Here is a 19,192-nt window from a genome sequence, read left to right on the forward strand (position 1 = left end):
AGCACTCCTGTTAGTTTGACTACATATACCAGATTTACTCATGTGTAAAACAAAGTATACTAATGAGCTTCAGGGAAAGTGATCCAGGAAATGTGTGTATGTTTAGAGATGTATGTGTTTGTTAGTCCTAAAGTAAGAGGCTTCTTGTTTGCTTTCCATGAGATGATCAAATGCTAAAGTTAAGCAAGTCTACTGAAAAGTCTCATGCTTTTGTAAAGGCAAGCTATTTTAGCAATTCTTCAATGGGAGGATTTTGGGTTACACAATTGGAAATTGCTATAAAAAAAAAATAGCAAATGTTGTTAAGCCTTTTGTTTTGGATAAAGGTCAGTTTCGTTATGTCATTATTTTATTTATTTGTTATATTTCTTTCCCAGTTCCATCTTATGCTTTCTTATGTTTTCTTTTTTTCTTTGCTCGTCGTTTTTCTCCCCGTGCTTTCCTCATCTTGAGAATGACGACTCCTTTTCTTTCAGTTATTTTCTTCCCCCCCTCCTACCACATAAACCCGGCATGTTCTTTCCCCCCAAAACAACAAACAAACAAAACAACAAAGTGGAAGTGTTAACCCTTCTGACCCCTACCCTTGGTTTGTGTGTAGTGTGTTTTTTTCTCCCTTGTCCCTGTCCAGCACTCACACATTGACCCAATCTGACACAGGCCAAGTGGGCGGCGTCTATCACTCGCTGATGTCACTGGTGGACTCTGTAATGTCAGTGGTGGACAGCTGGGACTGTAGGAAGAAGGACGATGAGTGTTGTCACCAGTGTAGCTGCCTAGTCTGCAGAAACCCTCAGCTCTGTTAAATTGTGGTGAAACATGAAGGAGAGGAGAAAAAAAAAGAAAAACGGAAAGAAAGAGAAGTCGATGTTTTGTCATTTCCTGTCGGTGTGCACGTTTTTCATATTTCCCCAAAAAATCTAAATACATAATAACCTGAAGGTTACATACAGAGCAGTGCCTGCTGTACTTTCTACTGAAAGCCTTTCTGCTGTCTCTTGTTGTCTCTAAAGCTGATCGCGAGGACAAGTAGCATGGTACGGTCAAACCACGGTTTCACAACCGCCCGCTCATGTGGCATTACTGTCATGTCGTCTGAGTGGGGGGGCAGGGGGTTGTAGTGTTGTAGTGGTGTTGGGCTGAGCTGGTTGTTGTCAAACACACTACAATTACATCTAGGAGAGATCAGCACCTCGTTAGACCCACACACGCACACCATATACACTGACTAGGGTGGTTAGATAGATACCAGTGAGGTGGTAAGCAAAGTGGCTCTGATGGCATTAGTCCCTTCAGCCCCTTCAGCCTCTTTCTGCCCTCCTGTCACGTTTGAGATCGACACCATAGGGTGAATCTCTAACATATGTTCTTGTACGCTTTCTCCCCGTCTCCTCAAAACGTCAGATGGAAGCAAGGACAGCATTGGAGGACAAGGTCTGAGGAGATCTCTCCTTGCTTCCCTCTGTTGTTTTGTGGGCGAGGACGCAAAAAAATCTAGCAAAGACTTCTGAGATTCACCCCCAGTCTTATCAATGAACCACTGTTCTTTCAGCATCAGAAACACCAACTACAGCCAAACACTGCCACCTAGCTACCTCCTTGTCTTTCACGGCTATATACTTCTACCCCAATGCCTCAACCATCCACATCTATCAAATACCCACCTCCCCCATCAAAAGCCTTGCGTAGCACACTGATATACGCACCAGTTTGAGTCAATTCCACCTAAATTCCAGTTGATTCAGGTAAATAACATTTCCTATATGGAGATATTCCATGTCCAATTCAGCTGACAAGAATTTAAATGAAATTGACCCCAACTTGGGCACACACAACTCGAAATTAAGCGCACACACTTAAGTCGTACCCTCCACACTATTGTGACTTGATAGTGGTAGTATTGATGCGGTAGGAAATTGTTTCTTTCACATTTTCTTTGATAAGGTTTTTGTACTGTTCTTGTTTTGTAGTGTTTATGGTCGTCAGTCATATTCAATTGACTCAGACTAAAATGTTCAAGAGTGCTACAGGGATTGTAAAACCGAGCTCTAGACATATTGCACAACCTGTCCATTCTATGGCTAACTTGCATGGGTGGAACTACTGACTTAACACTGCTCTGTCCCCTTAACTCTGGTTGTGTTGACTTGTCATCCCTTCCTCTGTGATTGATACCTCTCAATTGGGATAGAATGTCCTGTTGCTATTGGCTGTCTATGTACTGTGACTGACGTAACCTGTGGTCCGTGATGTATTGATGTCGTCCCGTTGGGTACATCCTGTTATGAGCATGAGCTGCTTCCTGTCCTAATGCACACTGCCGGGTTTCATCTTCTTCCTCTCATCCCTCCATTACTGGCCTCCTCTTCTCTTCTTCCACTCATGGGCGGAGTCTTTCTTCAGCATTTCCTTCGTCCATCTCTGTGGGCTACAAATATCTCCACTGTCTGTTGAATCTACTGCCCCCCATGGTGCAGGTTTCTGTCTCTTCTTCTTTCTACCCTGTGATCTGCATACAGTCGCTCTCCCTTGATACTTGTTGTTCAGATTATATATGTCTTAAAGGATGTTACTAATGCCCCTCTCCTCTCTCACAGATTCAACGTGTAGTGACTCCTCCAAATCAAAGGTAAGTGGCACTGGGATGTCTGGCTGTCTCTTGCTTCCTATTTGATGTTAATTACCTTCACTAAGTAAAGAGATCTAAAAGGCCTTGTCCTGCTCACTGGAATGTTCTACCGTTTACATTTTAGACATTTAGCAGATCTTATTCGGAATGATTAGCAATTGACCGTGCCGTTTCAGAGCAGACTTGGCGAAATTCCTCATTTAAGAACAATGATGTGTTTTAATGTAATGCGACGTCCTGATACTCTGTCCCAGCAGGGCTTGTGGGGGTCTGGGAAGGACCAGTGTAGCAGGGAGATGCTGCTCTCCTCTTTCTTTGTCAGCCGCAAGCGTAAGAAGCCCAAGGACAAGACTCAGCCCAGCAGCTCTGACGACGACCTGGATGCCGTGTTCGATAAGAAGGAGGAGCCAGAGCCGAGCCTCCAGGCCCTCCACCCTGCCTGGTCCCCAGAGAGCCAGACAGAGGAGGAGGAGGAGAGGGATGTCGAGGACGTCAGCGAAAGAGGGGTACAGCCAGGGGACAGGTTCCAAACCAACGGGAAAGAGTACCGTTCAGACAGCCTCATGTCTCAGCCCTCTCCCAAACACACCCCCAGCTTCCGTACCTCCTCCACCTGCTCCCCCTATGCGTCACCCTCCCCCTCCCGGTCCCCCAGACTTGGCTACCGCAGCCAGGTGGCACACCAGTCGTCCCTGTCGGACCCTCCCTCCAACTACGACGAGGTCTCAGACCTAGGTACCATGGACAGCACCAGCTCCCAGGCATCTGTCACAGGTCCCAGGGTGAGGCATGGCAGGACGGGGGGCTTGGGGCCAGAGACTGGGGCCAGCAGCCTAGGGGCAGAGGTCAGCTCCATCACCTCAGACTACTCCACCACCTCCTCCATGACCTTCCTGACAGGGGCCGAGCTGAGCACGCTCAGTCCAGAGGTGTGCTCGGTGGCCGAGAGCAGGGGAGGAGACGACGCTGATGATGAGCGTAGTGAGCTGATTAGTGAGGGCCGGCCCATAGAGACGGATAGTGAGAGTGACCTATCAGTGTTTGTTGGGGGTGGGAAAGAAGCAGGGCCGGTGGAGAAGATCTACCTATCAGATGTGCCGGATGCCCCCAGGCCCCTCCCCTCCCACAGACTCATTGAATGTGACACTCTCTCCCGGAAGAAGTCAGCAGCGCGGCAGAAGACTGACAGTGAGTCCTCATTGGACGGAGGGCGGAGCGACAAGGACTCCACTAGGCTGTCTTGCGTTCCGGGGGCAGTTAAGGTACGTTCCACTGACAGCCTTAGCAGCTCCTCCCGCAGCGAGTCAGAGGTGGGGGCTGAGCCTGCGTGGCGTCTCAAGATCACAGACCGGCTGAAGTTCCGCCTGCGGACGTCGGTAGACGACATGTTCGGGGTGGGTACCCAGCGGAGCCGCTCTCCAGAGGGACGCAGGGAAAAGAAGAAGAACATCAGACGCAGACACACCATGGGAGGCCAGAGGGACTTTGCTGAACTGTCTGTGATGGGCAACTGGCAGGAGGGCGGGATGGGCGGGGGCTCGCGGGCAGAGCTGTCGGCCGTGGACCGGCTGAAGCCAAAGTGTTCTTCCCAGGACTTCTCCATCCGGGAGTGGATTGCCCGCGAGCGCCACCGCACCTCCAACCCCGAGGTCAGCCTGGACTTCACTGAACACCAGGGTGCGCCGCTCCTCTTCCGCAGCCCTGACCCCAACCAGGCCCAGGAGGCCCCGTCGTCGTCCCTCTCAGAACCCTTCTCACCACGCCCGGCTCCAGCTGAGCTGCTGAACGGAGACGCAGGCCCCCAGAATAAAAGCCTGAGCCTGTCGGCCACCGCACACCCACACAAACTCTCTGGCGCCCAGGTGGTCCACTCTCGCTTCTACCAGTACCTGTGAGAGGGGGTGTCGTCTGTCTGTGAGATGTGTATGTGTTTGATCGTCTGTGTCTGAGACCCATGGATGTGGGTGATTTTATTTTGTAATTGACCGGTGAGCATGTTCAGGTACTGTGAAGTGACTTCTGAGTGTGTGTACGAAGAGTCTGTTGGGTCGTGTGTATGTTTGTACGCTTAGAATGTTTACTTCACAGGGGTGGTTTGTGTTACTTAACACAAGGCATGGAACAAAACATTCAATTGATATTGGTATATTTTCTCCATTTTCATGACATATGAAAGAGTTTGGGATGGGCGTTGGGGTAGAGAAATCGTCACTCCTAACAGAAAATGGAGAATGAGGAGTCTGAAGTTTGATAGGTGTAAGGAAGTTTAAACATGGCTGGCGTTAAAGATTGTGTAAAGGTTAGCTAAGTGGCTTTAAGATACAGTAACTGACTAGTAGGATGATTAGGAGGTACAGGGAACGTTTGTAAAAGTATTGCAGTGGAGCTGTGTTTGTTGTAAGAGGGTCTCAGTTGGTTAAAGGTGAGTCCTTCAGTAACCAAATGAAGAATGTACAATGTGCTTGCTGTAATACTGACTGAAGCTTTAGTTGCTTGTGTTCACATTTGAAATTGTACATATCCCCCCTTCCTCTCTCTTTCTGTCTACTTGAAGGGAGCTTTTATTTTCAGGGTAGCCTGTGTTGTGGACTGCCATATGTGCTCTGTTGCCGCCGTCAAGTGGCCTCAAGGTGCATTGTGACAAGAAGACACTGGACTAACGACGTCATGAAAATACGAGAATGACTTTTTATTCCAGCCTTCTTTTAAGTGATAGACAAGGAGCCGTAAACAAGTACTTCCCTCTATTGCAATATGCCGTGTATTTGTTGATGTGCTTGTGGTTTCATGCTTCAGTCAGTTACTGGCATCGGACTGCTGCAAAATTATAGAGGGAGAAGAAATTGAATAATCAAATCTGAATTCATGTTTCTTCGCAATAGAAAGTGCCTCAATGAACTGTAAAGGGTGCCATATCGTCTTTGTTGAGATGCATAAAGATGTTACTATGAATGCCATTTTTATTGTTGACTAACACTGTCGTTCTACAGGTTCTATCTTACACGGAGAAGAACGCTGGGCTTCCATTCCTTAGGCATTCCACTCTGGTCTTAGCATGTTTTATACTTTTCTTTTTGGGGATTTTAACAGAACTTGAATTTTAAATATTTCAGTAAAAAAAAAGAGTAACTTAAATGTGTATATAAATCCCATGTTTTAGCTGCTTTTTTGTTTAATTTCCATCAAATATAATTTTTTTTGTAAGGTAAAAAGTACAGTATTGTGAGATGTTGCTGATTGGAGCCTGATGGTATGTGTGGGTGTTAAGTCTAGTGGTTATCTAGGGAGAGATGAGAGATTCCTCCCTGCATATGAAGAGGCTTCATTGAACTGCTGGACCATTTGTATCAATATACCCTGTTCACTCTGACGGGCCACGAGCTCCTAAAACACTGGAAATAAATCTTATCAATGGCTAAAAGGGCACGGCTGGTGTTTCAGAATCTCCTGCACTCCCTAGTTAGATCCTACTAAAGAGCATTGTTCTGTTTCATGCATAGTGTCCTACCATAACTGATGTTGCTTGTATCTGGTAGGAGTTAACGTCCTTCTTTAGTTTTGCCCCTTTTGAACACAGGAGGGCAGTGTGTCCAATCAATACAAAGCCACCAAGAACAAAATGTCCTCGGATAAATTTGAAAATGCTTTATGTACAAGTCGCACACATAGTTCAGGACTTTTCAACAATGTAAGATTTATACATTTTGTACATCAGCTGACTAGAAACTTTCACTGACAATACTAACAGAAATGACATGTCGAAGGACATTCAAGCTGTTTAACAAATAACCAAACATTGTGACTTGCCAAATTAGAAAAGATACACAGAATGTGCCTCAAGAATTTTTGATGTAGTTACAACAGCCAGAACATGGCCAGGTGTCTAATATACAAGCACAATATTACTGTGTTATATAGTACATATATCATGGGTGTTATAAAATCACATTTTCCTACATATGGACTGGTCAGATTGTTAACGATTCAACTGAAGTTATTACGTGTCATGTTGTACAATATTTGTTTATATATAACTATAGAGCTCCACATGTGCCTGCAGTTGTTGGAGGAAGGACAACTGGGGGCTGGCTTTGACCAATCTTGCTTACATGAAAAATGACGTTTCCATTGAAGGGTTTATAGTGCCTGACATGAATACCTTGGTTTACCCCTAGTAGTAAGGCACAGTGACTAACACAACACTAGAGCTCCATTCCAAATGACAGGAGAAAAATACATGTCCTACTCAATGTCAAAATCCCAAAACAGGTCAAAATAGTTAACAAACATGTAGGATCAAACAGTGTGTCCTCATTTGGAAAGGACGTCCAAATGTAACCACCGTACATCAATTCAAAAACATATATACTTGAAAGACATACTGAACATTACAAACCCCAATGAAGAGAAAGAAATGCTACTGCTGTTTTAGTATCATGGATACAATCCTCCGAAAGTTGCCGGTGGTTGGTGAATTATGTCATTTCTAATGATTGTACCAACCATGGGTAGCTCCTGTATGTTCCCTCCATCTTTACTGCATTGGAATTGATTAGCAATGATATTTGGGAAGGGAATAGGGGATATTTTGTGCTGTAGACGTGTGGGGGTGGTTCACTACAGCATCTGATATCCACAAGTGGGTTTACTGGTCTCCTTCAGTGACCAGTTTATTTGGTCCAGAAAAAGAAAAAAGAACTTGGATCACTGCTAAGATAAAAATAAATGTTTTACCAGAGTCAACACCGCCGAGGGTTGCATCTCTCCCCCACACACAAGTCTATAGCACAAAATTTCCCCTACGAATGTTATGACTAATCAATTCCAATGCAGTAAGGATGGAGGCCATAGAGGTGTTACCTGTTTTTGGTACCATCGTCAAATTACATAATTCACCAACCACCAGAATGTTTCTGATTGTTTCCGTGATTCTGATGTTAACCTCTTAAATGTAAAATACCCATTATTTGGGGGCCCTATTTCATTTTTCAATTCAGTCTGGTATGAGAACGGTAGCCCCTATTTGCAAAAGCAGGGTGTCTGCGGAGTATCTTTGCTGTTGTTCTGTGCCTTTAGAAGCTTTGGTGAGTTACTGCCATATGTGGACATAAGGGCAGGCCGAGCCGATGACCTCATTTCGAGATGTCGGCTACCTACATTCTGGTTAGTGTTGTGAAGCATAAACGAAATAAACATGGAATACGTTGATTCACGCCGTAAACCAGGATACCACAGATCATGAGGACGTCTTATTTGTCTGCCTGTGACCTACAGTTATTGATCACCACCCCTGTTGATTTTACACAACGTTTTCACCAAACAGCAGACATCTTACAAGGTAAACTTCGATTTGGTCTGTGTTTTGAGCTATAGCTAAATGGGGGTATGACATTAATCTCTAGGTTGGTAGGAACAAATCTAGCCTATCGCCAAATGTATCTGATGACATGACTTAATGGCAACATCGAGTCACTATCTTTGCGCATGAAAAATATGATGAAAACACATTGGATGTCCCCTGACACCCCGCAGATGTTTGAGAGAGGTTGGTGTTGTAGAAATTTAGTTTTTATAGTGAACATTAACTTTTGGGCACATCCAGTGTGCAAAAACAGTGCAATTACCACATTTGGAGAGGTTGAAAGGACACTTGAATAACACCACCACAATGTTTGCGTGAGGTTGATATGGTAGAAATTGTGTTTTATACTGAACAATTCGCATTAAGGGATTCCAAATATGTAAGAACACTGGAATTATCTAATTTACAGACAAATGCCACTTTGGAGAGGTTTAGGGACACTTGGAAACGTTCTGTGACCACACCTGGCATATCTGCCCATTTCTAGTTGTTAGGTCTATCAATCCCATTTTTTTTCCTGATATTGTTCACATGTGGAAGCCATCATGTGTTTCCAGCTCTTGGCATCAATAATTCCCTTATAGCTTGTCAATGAAAGATTACTTTCAAAAATAAAATATAAATTATTTTGTATGTGCTTGATCTTGTGTATTCTGAACTATGTAACTCATATCTTCTGATCATCTCCCAGATGTCATCTTTCCAAATATACCAAGTTTTTGCATGTCAGAATTATGTAATTACACATGAATAGTAGTTACCTTTGAGTATGTCTATTTAGGCGAAAATCTAAATGTTGCCGTTACATCTAAGAGGATAAAAACAGCAGCACAATTTGATGTCTGCTGGCCAGTCCAGTTGTCAGCCAACCAGAAGTGACGAAGAAGAAGAGGAAAGGGTGAGGTGTGAGGTTATTGGTACATGCAGGTACTGTGCCCTAAAGAGAAGCCCAAATTATACAGAGGATGGAGTAGGTTAGCCTGATCCTCGATCTGTCTCACCAATGCCAACTCTAAATGATCATTAGTTGACCAGCTGAGTTGGCAAGACAGCATAAACAGATCTGGAACCAGGCTATGGGTGGGGGTAATGAGTTGAGAAAGATTTGTTGCATATTGTGCTGTAGTAACTGGCCAGTGCATTAACCATGTGTCAGCTGGTTTAACCATCGCCCTCATCCTCCTTGTCCTTCTCTTCCTCGCTCGGTATGTCCGGCAGTCGGAAACACTCCTCAAAGAAGTTGACCAGTGATTGGCTCAGGTGTTGCCGAGTGCCATCGCTATGCAGGAAGTGTCCCTCGTCTGGGTAGATCTACAGTACAGAAACAGAAAATAATGTAGGTAACACAATATTTGATACCCTGCTCATTACGCCTTCATTGCAATGTCCTAAATGTGTCGTAAAGCTAAACTGTCAAGCTTACCTGTAAAGAGTAATTTGCCTTCTCGTTGATTAAATGATTGATGAATTTTGCAGAGTGCTGGAAATGGACTTTCTCTGTAGGAAGGTAGAGCAGGTAACAGGATGTGTAAGATGTTTATATTCAGTCACAGTACTTCAACAACATTCAGGCTCAATCAGTTAAAATGACTTTGACAGTTAATTAGCCGATGCCCAAATAGGAGTTGGAAAGGCAACAAAAACAGGTCTGGGACCAGGCTAATGTATTGATAGTGTTTAAAGTAATGACTGTACCATCAGCAGTTGGATGGATAATCATGTACTTCCTGTCCATGAGACGACCTGCCCGGTGTGCTAAACTTGCCATCTGAAGGAAAGAGAATGCCACCATGAAATACATAGCATCTTACACATTGACTGACTAGTGTAAATACAGTGTGTGAACTGTTGTCTTTACCGAGTATATTCGAGAGTCTGTCTTTGGTGATCCAAGGTACCTCTCTGAAAATGCTGAAGCTGGAGAATAAAGAAATAACACACACATAATATCATGTTATAAGGCACTGTGCATAGAACAATTTATAGTTTGTTGGGATAAATTATTCGTGCAGTAAGAAATTGTGTTGCTAAAGAAAATCACGTTATACCGTATAACTCAAAATCTGTGATGGGCGAGACGGCGGCTCCACATTTAAGCAGGGAGTCATCAGAACTTAAAAGCATTGTGGCCAAATATCCTCCGTAAACCTATGGATAGATATGTTACAGTATCAAGTTTACTGAACCGACAGTACAGAAATACATTGATGACATATCAAGGCTAGAGACTCCAGATACACCACTCCAAAGGTAGTTTCTTCCCAATTTAAATTCAAACTGAATACACACTCAAACCTTCAATGGACAAAGGAGGACTGAGTGCCAAACTGAAACCTATTGAATTGTTTATGTTGTCCACTCTGTGTTGTTGCTGGACCGTAGTGTAGTAATAGTGCGTCTCAAATGGCACACTATTCCTTTTACAGTGCATTACTTCTGGTTAAAAGTAGTCCACTACAATAGAGTGCCATTTGGCATGTACCCCCCTAGATATGAGAGGGTGAGCTTCTGCTCTACTTTCTAGATGGAGTGAAAGCCCTGAATATATATGTCATTTAGTAGACGCTTTTATGCAAATTGAACCCACCACCCTGGCATTACAAGCACCATGCTCTACCAACTGAGCTACTCTTTCTTCAGCTCAAATACAGTACAAGAATTGACAAGAAGGGAAGTAAAGGGAACCCAATTACGTTTTTTTCACGTAGTTTGAATAAGTAGCTAGCTTGCTTTCTTCAAGCATTGATTGTCCTTACCTTTCCATATACTCCAATTCGACTTTTGTCGATGTACATTTCTTTGGATATCAGTCTGGAATAAAGAAGAAAAAAACAATCAATGCTTTGGTTGGAAGGTCAAAAATAGGTATTACATTTCCAACAAACCAGTAACGAACGTCCTGAAACAAAAACATCATAATAATTTTTTCCCACTATAATTAAACTGTACCTGCATATATACTGAACAAAAAATATAAATGCAACATGCAACAATTTAATATGTTTTACTGAGTTACAGCCCACCCACTTGGGAGCCAGGCCCAGCCAATCAGATTGAGTTTTTCCCTACAAAAGTGCTTGATTACAGACAGAAATACTATTTTATTACAGACAGAAATAACCCCCCTCCCCTCAGACAATTCCGCAGGTGAAGAAGCTAGATGTGGAGATCCTGTGCTGGCGTGGTTACATGTGGTCTGCGGTTGTGAGGCCAGTTGGACGTACTGCCAAATTCTCAAAAATGACATTGGAGGCTTATGGTAGAGAAATTAACATTAAATTATCTGGCAACAACTCTGGTGGACATTCCTTATGTTAGCATACCAATTGCACTCTCCCTCAACTTGAGACATCTGTGGTATTGTGTTGTGTGACAAAACGGCACATTTTAGAGTGGCCTTTTATTGTCCCCAGCACAAGGTGCATTTGTGTAATGATCATGCTATTTAATGAGCATCTTGATATGCCACACCTGTCAGGTGGCTGGATTATTGGCAAAGGAGAAATGCTCACTGACAGGGATGTAAACAAATTTGTGCACAGAATTTGAGAGAATAGATATTTCTGTGATCTTTTATTTCAGGTCATGAAACATGGGACCAACACTTTACATGTTGCGTTTACATTTTTGTTCAGTATAAATACTGTAAGACGTAACATGGTATTAGCATATTATCATTAAGTAGGACCATTGACTTGAACTCTCAAGGAACATTCTACTGTGTCCAGGTGTCTGTCTCTCACCTGAGGGCCTCCATCTGGTCCCTCTCCTCGATCACACCCAGTTTCCTCCTGATGTGGTGGAGGAGCTTGGTGCCCTGGAACCCGGACCCGTGGCCATCGAAGCGGATCACAATGGTGTTGTAACTGCTCACCAGCACCGTGGCCCAGTCCACATGGAACTGCTCTGTCACCATCTGTCCGCCAGGTGTTCCGTCCCTGAGGGAAACAGATGACAGGCTGAACCAATGACCCCATTATAGCTCTCTGTGACAGGGTCCAAAGTCATGAGTCCAATGTCAAAACGGAATGTGATATAATTCTAATATAATCCCTACTGGGGTTGGTGTGATTCATAGATATTATGTTTATATCTAGAAAAACATGTGTGTGTGGGTAGTTATTGCCATACTTACACTAGTAGCAGTAGGGGGTAGTGAGCTGTGTCTATGAAACCAGCTGGCTTCAGGATCTGCATTGTCAGAGCTGCAAGAAACAAGACTGTGTATTTGAATGTGTTATGGATCCCCATTAGCTGTTGCCAAGGCAGCAGCTACTCTTCCTGGGGTCCAGCAAAATGAAGGCAGTTATACAATTTAAAAAACATTACAATACATTCACAGACTGTGTGCCCTCAGGCCCCTACTCCACCACAACCACATACTGTATATACAGTACAAAATCCATGTGTACGTATGTTATCGTGTGTGTGTGTGCATGTGTCTGTGCCTATGTTTGTGTTGATTCACAGTCCCCGCTGTTCCATAGGTTTTTTTTAATCTGTTTTTTAAATCTAATTTTACTGCTTGAATGAGTTACTTGATATGGAATAGAGTTCCATGTAACCATGGCTCTATGTAGTACTGTGCGCCTTCCATAGTCTGTTCTGGGCTTGGGGACTGAAGAGACCTCTGGTGGCATGCCTTGTGGGGTATGCATCGGTGTCCGAGCTGTGTGCCAGTAGTTCAAACAGACACCTCGGTTCATTCAACATGTCAATCTCTCCTCCACTTTTAGCCAGGAGAGATTGACATGCATATTATTAATATTAGCTCCCTGTGTACATCCAAGGGCCAGCCGTGCTGCCCTGTTCTGAACCAATTGCAATTTTCCAAAGTCCTTTTTTGTGGCACCTGACCACACGACTGAACAGTAGTCCAGGTGCGACAAAACTAGGGCCTGTAGGACCTGCCTTGTTGATAGTGCTGTCAAGAAGGTAGAGCAGCGCCTTATCATGTACAGTCTTCTCCCCGTCTTAGCTACTGTTGTATCAATATGTTTTGACCATGACAGTTTACAATCCAGGGTAACTCCAAGCAGTTTAGTCACCTCAACTTGCTCAATTTCCACATGATTTATTACAAGATTTAGTAGATGTTTAGGGTTTTTAGTGAATGATTTGTGCATGTTGTTCTTCTTAAAGGCCCAGTGCAGTCAAAAATGTGATTATCCTGTGTTTTATACAGTACCAGTCAAAATTTTGGACACACCTACTCATTCAAGGGTTTTTCTTTGTTTTTACTATTTTCTACATTGTTGAATAGTAGTGAAGACATCACAACTATGGATGAACACATATGGAATCATGTAGTAACCAAAAAACTGTTAAACATATCAAAATTTATATGTGACTCATTTCAGGAAACTAGGCGTATGTCGCGGGTCACTACTTCCCAGGAGATGAGTGGGCTGGACATGCCGAGAGAATAGTTCAGATTGGTCTGCCATATAGAAGGCTTCTGTCTATTTGAGCTGGTCAGTCTGTGTTGGTAATCCTGTCGAACGCGGCTTTTTAAAAATGTATTGTATAGTGGAGCTGCATAAGTGTTGATAGCTAAAGAGATGGAGAAAACACCTGTCTCCTTAACTAAGAGCAACCATGGCATGGCATCCGTGACATGGAGACGTATCCATCATGCATGATATTGTAAGATAGTCTAGCTAGCAAAATTTTAAAATATTACACGTTTCTAATTTTGATAGAAAGAGGTTTTGTTTCAAGCTAATGTATACTGTTAGCTAGCTAGCTGAGGTTAGCTGGCTGGCTGGCTCGCTAGCTAACGTTACGTGTATGATGTTATTATTTGTATCAGAACCATTTGCTTAGCTAGTTAGAGCCTAATGTTAGCTTGCTAACATTGAACCTGGTTGGTTAGGTCCCAGCAAATTCATGCAGGGTAGTAACGACAGGATTTGGCACTATGTTCATTGTTGTTTAACTAGCTAACGTTAGCTGGCTGGCTCGCTAGCAAACGTTACGTGATGTGTATGATCTTACTCATTGTTTACCTAGCTAGGTTCATGGTTTACCTACCTAGCTAGCTAGCTACATGTCTTAACAACAGACTCCACTATGCAAGTAACCATTTCGGGTGCATTCGTAAATTCAGTATGAGTATGCCAGAGCGCAGAATAACTGATGAATTTACGAAGGCACAACACCCGTTGAATATGGCCGGTGTCAGTAAACGTCAGCAGGCTGTATTCATGTTATCTAGAGGTAAACAAATAATCGGCCAGAGCGTCAAGTGTGCGCTCTGAATGCTCCGAGAGCAAAACGAGATGGGTGGGGATAAAGCTTAGAGGGTGTGAATGATGCTAAATGGGTGTAGACAAAGAAAAGCTCTTCACTAGGTACCATAACATTCAAAGGCCATTTTCTCAAAAGTGAATTTATTACTTTCCCATTGTTCCTCAAAAATGTAGTGTATGATATACCATTTTGTAGCTCTGAGTCTTTACTTTTATCCAATGTAAAAAACACAATTTCTAATTTTGCTACATAAGAGCGATTTGAGCCGGTCGGTCACATATTATATTTGAGATTCTTCAAAGTAGCCACCATTTGCCTTGACGACAGCTTTGCACACTCTTGGCATTCTTTCAACCAGCTTCATGAGGTAGTCACCTGCAATGCATTTCAATTAACAATGGTGCCCTGTCAAAAGTTAATTTGTGTAATTGATTTCCTTCTTAATGCATTTGAGCCAATCAGTTGTGTTATGACAAGGTATGGGTGGTATACAGAAGATAGCCCTATTTGGTAAAAGACCAAGTCCATATTAGGGCAACAGCTCAAATAAGCAAATAGAAGTCCATCGACAGTCCATCATTACTTTAAGACATGAAGGTAAGTCAATATGGACAATTTCAAGAACAAATATTTTTTGTCACATGTGCCGAATACAACAGGTGTAGTAGACCTTACAGTGCAATGCTTACTTACAAGCCCTTAACCAACAATACAGTTTTAAGAAAAGAAAAAAAGTGTTAAAGTATTTACTAAAATAAACTGAAGTAAAAAATTAAATAAATAAATATGAAAAATAACAAATAATTAAGGAGCAACAATAAAATAACAGTAGCGAGGCTATATACAGGGTGCACCTCTACAGAGTCAATGTGCGAGGGTACCGGTTAGTCAATCTAATTGAGGTAATATGTACATAGGTAGAGATAAAATGACTATGCAGAGTAGCAGCAGCGTAAAAATGGGGGGTGGGGTGGGGACAATGCAAATAGCCCGGGAGCCATTTAATTAGCTGTTCAGGAGTCTTATGGCTTGGGGGTAGAAGCTGTTAAAAAGCCTTTTGGAACTAGACTTGGTGCTCCAGTACTGCTTGCCCAGAGTTACCTCTGCTGCAGAGGATAAGTTCATTAGAGTTACCAGCCTCAGAAATCGGCAATTAACTGCACCTCAGATTGCAGCCCAAATAAATAAGTAATAGACACATCTCAACATCAACTGTTCAGAGGATAATGTGTGAGTCAGGCCTTCATAGTCGAATTGCTGCAAAGAAACCCCTACTAAAGGACACCAATAAGAGAAGAGAATTTCTTGGGCCAAGAAACATGAGCAATGAACATTTAGACAGGTGGAAATCTGTCCTTTGATCTAATGAGTCCAAATTTGAGATTTTTGGTTCCAACCGCCGTGTCTTTGTGAGAAGCAGAGTAGGTGAACGGATGATCTCCGCATGTGTGGTTCCCACCGTGAAGCATGGAGGAGGAAGTGTGATAGTGTGGCGATGCTTTGCTGGTGACACTGTCAGTGATTTATTTAGAATTCAGCATGGCTACCACAGCATTGTGCAGCGATACGCAATCCCATCTGGTTTGCACTTAGTGGGACTATCATTTGTTTTTCAACAGGACGATGACTCAACACACCTCCAGGCTGTGTAAGGGCTATTTGACCAAGAAGGAGAGTGATGGAGTGCTGCATCAGATGACCTGGCCTCCACAATCACCCGACCTCAAACCAATTGAGATGGTTTGGGATCAGTTGGACCACAGAGTGAATCAAAAGCAGCCAACAAGTGCTCAGCATATGCAGGAACTCCTTCAAGACTGTTGGGGAAAGCATTCCAGATGACTACCTCATGAAGCTGGTTGAGAGAATGCCAAGAGTGTGCAAAGCTGTCACCAAGGCAAAAGGTGGCTACTTTGAAGAATCTAAAATATAATATATATATTTTGATTTGTTTAATACTTTGGTTACTACATGAGTCCATATGTGTTATTTCATAGTTTTGATGTCTACACTATTAATCTACAATGTAGAAAATAGTAAAAAACTCATTTGTGGCCTGCTGGAGGTCATTTTGCAGGGCTCTGGCAGTGCACCTCCTTGCACTAAGGCGGAGGTACCGGTCCTGCTGCTGGGTTGTTGCCCTCCTACGGCCTCCTCCACGTCTCCTGGTGTACTGGCCTGTCTCCTGGTAGCGCCTGCATGCTCTGGACACTACGCTGACAGACACAGCAAACCTTTTTGCCACAGTTCGCATTGATGTGCCATCCTGGATGAACTGCACTACCTGAGCCACTTGTGTGGGTTGTAGACTCCGTCTCATGCTACCACTAGAGTGAGAGCACCGCCAGCATTCAAAAGTGACCAAAACATCAGCCAGGAAGCATAGGAACTGAGAAGTGGTCTGTGGTCACCACCTGCAGAATCACTCCTGTTTTGGGGGGTGTCTTGCTAATTGCCTATAATTTCCACCTTTTGTCTATTCCATTTGCACAACAACATGTGAAATTTATTGTCAATCAGTGTTCCTTCCTAAGTGGACAGTTTGATTTCACAGAAGTGTGATTGACTTGGAGTTACATTGTGTTGTTTAAGTGTTCCCTTTATTTTTTGGAGCAGTGTATTTCCACACTATGAGGTTGCGCGACAGGTGATATTCTGCCCAAACTCTGTATGCCATGGGCTCTCCAAATCTGTTCCTGTTCCTTCATTTTTGTTTGTTTTTGACCATTTTAATTTAAAACAAATCACAACTGTTACCCAGAAATGGTTTAATATTACATTATCATATCAAATCATAACCAATGCCATTGTAACAGCATTTATGAAGACAATAACCCATATAATGTCATCTGAAGCTGAAGCAGGCATTGGCTGGTAGTTTCCTATGAATAGGTGCACCATGGAGGGATACCTACTGTAATCGTCTATGGTGATGGTCTCGTACTCCACTTTGGGCATCTGCATGCTGTGGTACGTGTTATTCACTCCCTCGTTAGTCTCCAGGTCCAGGACCTCTGCAGTGACATGGAAGAAACAGTCTTATTGTTCACTTACAGTAGTGTCTGAATGGCAGCTTCATGAAGCATCTAACACATTTCCCATTGAATGATGTGTGATATAAAAGACACTAGGCTGAATAAAAGGCCGCTCAGCTTCAGTGCTCTTTATGGTACAGGCCAGGGTCAGGCCTCATGACACTCACTCTGTTTGTCTTTGGTACTGTAGATGGCAACACTGGGTACATCAGGGCCTGGATAGGGATACATGTGGAGAGGGAGAGAGAGAAAGGGGTGGAGGTTGTCAGTTATTATAGGATGAAGCATTTTAAGGTTCAGATGAATGGCCTCAAATGGAGAAGCAAACAAAACACTCAAACCCTTTTTTTCTGTAGCATTTCACTTCAAATCAGAGCTCATTCAAAAATGCCTCTGGTTTATTCCACGAAGGTACCTTTTGTGTCCATTTGCTATTTTAAGAAGAAATTGTGCCAGAATATTGTATTTAAAAGAATGTAAAATTAAAATGTCCTTTAATAAAGACCCCATGGAGAATTGTTTTTAAATCAGATTTTTTTAATATGATTAAACTTGCTAAACTGCCAAAATGCAGCCCCTGTGCACCCTCTGTTACTTCTAAGAAGACTTTGTCCCACTTAACCTCAATAGTTCTCCAAGATGTCACCATCATTGTCATTTAAAATAATTTCTGAAGATTCATATTAATTTAATGTGATTAGTGATTATTTTAATTATGTTCCTCATTTTAAGGTCAACCCTGTTCCATGAACTGAACTCTCGTTTAAATATGTTTTTTAAAAGAAACATTAAACATCTAATAGTCAAATCATAGTGTAAAAGCCAGTTAACTGGTTCTACTCTTTTTGGCCATTTTCTGGTGTTTTGTGGTGGAATACTGAGTGGGTTGAGCACAGATAGACAGGCTACAAATGTTTGAACAATTCATTTTTTTATGAAGCTTTAACTGCCACTCCCTGTTGCACATAACAAGCTTCCAATCCCCCTGTCTCAAGGGGATTTATGGCTGATTTAAGATGAAATCGTCAACCCTGATACAGTCAACCCGGATACTTTATTTTGCACTTAGGCACTTACTATTGTAATTTTTATTTAACCTGTTGAGATGGGAAAACTTGTTTTTATGAAGTTGAACATGTGCTCTTTATAACAGAATCTAAATTTCTCAAAAGGCACTGAATTGGTGGAATGAGCACTCTGTTTCTCTTACCATCTTTAGTAATGCACGTCTAGAAATAACACCTCTCAGCCAGCCATGTGTCATTACTGAGAAGCCACTGTCTGTCTGTAGCACCTTGGGGAGCAGTTGAATGAATACCCGGCTGTTATTATTACTCCAGACAGTCAGACCAGGGCTGGTCTCCTCTCACAGAGCTAATTAATGAAAAAATGGTTGCTCTTTTTCCTCTCTGGAGCGGGCCCTCTAAACAAATCAGCTGTCGTGACAACCGCACTGGTAGGAGAAATAAGGATGATGAACGTTCTCAGAGGAAATGAGAACACAGACTTAAATAAGGCCATGGGCCCTACTCTCATTCTATAGATAGACCCTGTCTGACACACAGGAAGCAGGGCAGGAAATAGGGCTCTATGCCAACTACTGTAGTTTGATACACAGCAGGAACACTTTAGGATGCAGGCTGGCGATTCACATTTGGCAAGGGGCTTGAGTTGTCTGACTGGCAAATAGAAACACTGGTTAGTGCCGACTGCTGTCACAGTCAATACAACCTTTTGCCACAGCATTGACTAATTCAATTTAATATTTTGACTGAGCATGTTTAGTGTCAATGTAGATTTTTAAATCTACATTTGACACTAAACACCCACTAAAACCCTGTCAGCATAGTGAAAGACTTCAATGTATTTGTATATCACAAAAATATACCGATTCAGTTAACTGCAACATATGCT

At 42.8% G+C, this 19,192-nt stretch overlaps 2 protein-coding genes across 8 annotated transcripts in view; one reads left to right on the forward strand and one right to left on the reverse strand.

The window, feature by feature from the left end:
- Window positions 1-6,050, forward strand: part of LOC129824104 (rho GTPase-activating protein 21-like) — a 114,279-nt gene extending 108,229 nt beyond the window's left edge. For 3 of the 4 annotated variants that reach the window (XM_055883441.1, XM_055883444.1, XM_055883443.1), the window contains 2 exons: window positions 2,598-2,629; window positions 2,884-6,050. In XM_055883441.1, coding sequence (XP_055739416.1) covers window positions 2,598-2,629; window positions 2,884-4,524 — 1,673 coding nt within the window. In that variant the 3' untranslated portion in view covers window positions 4,525-6,050. The remainder of the gene's footprint in view (window positions 1-2,597; window positions 2,630-2,883) is intronic. The other variant, XM_055883442.1, reaches the window with a different exon arrangement.
- A 209-nt stretch (window positions 6,051-6,259) lies between these two features.
- The window catches only part of LOC129824105 (dipeptidyl aminopeptidase-like protein 6), a 169,101-nt gene continuing 156,168 nt past the window's right edge, over window positions 6,260-19,192 (reverse strand). For all 4 annotated transcript variants that reach the window (XM_055883448.1, XM_055883447.1, XM_055883445.1 and 1 more), the window contains 10 exons: window positions 17,446-17,493; window positions 17,159-17,257; window positions 12,127-12,196; window positions 11,735-11,929; window positions 10,748-10,802; window positions 10,040-10,139; window positions 9,850-9,908; window positions 9,687-9,759; window positions 9,415-9,488; window positions 6,260-9,302 (listed from right to left, as the gene is read on the reverse strand). In XM_055883448.1, the coding sequence (XP_055739423.1) occupies window positions 9,153-9,302; window positions 9,415-9,488; window positions 9,687-9,759; window positions 9,850-9,908; window positions 10,040-10,139; window positions 10,748-10,802; window positions 11,735-11,929; window positions 12,127-12,196; window positions 17,159-17,257; window positions 17,446-17,493 (923 nt within the window). In that variant the 3' untranslated portion in view covers window positions 6,260-9,152. The remainder of the gene's footprint in view (window positions 9,303-9,414; window positions 9,489-9,686; window positions 9,760-9,849; window positions 9,909-10,039; window positions 10,140-10,747; window positions 10,803-11,734; window positions 11,930-12,126; window positions 12,197-17,158; window positions 17,258-17,445; window positions 17,494-19,192) is intronic.

The sequence above is a fragment of the Salvelinus fontinalis genome, chromosome 26, assembly GCF_029448725.1.
Source record: "Salvelinus fontinalis isolate EN_2023a chromosome 26, ASM2944872v1, whole genome shotgun sequence".
In the NCBI taxonomy this organism is placed as follows: Eukaryota; Metazoa; Chordata; class Actinopteri; order Salmoniformes; family Salmonidae; genus Salvelinus; species Salvelinus fontinalis.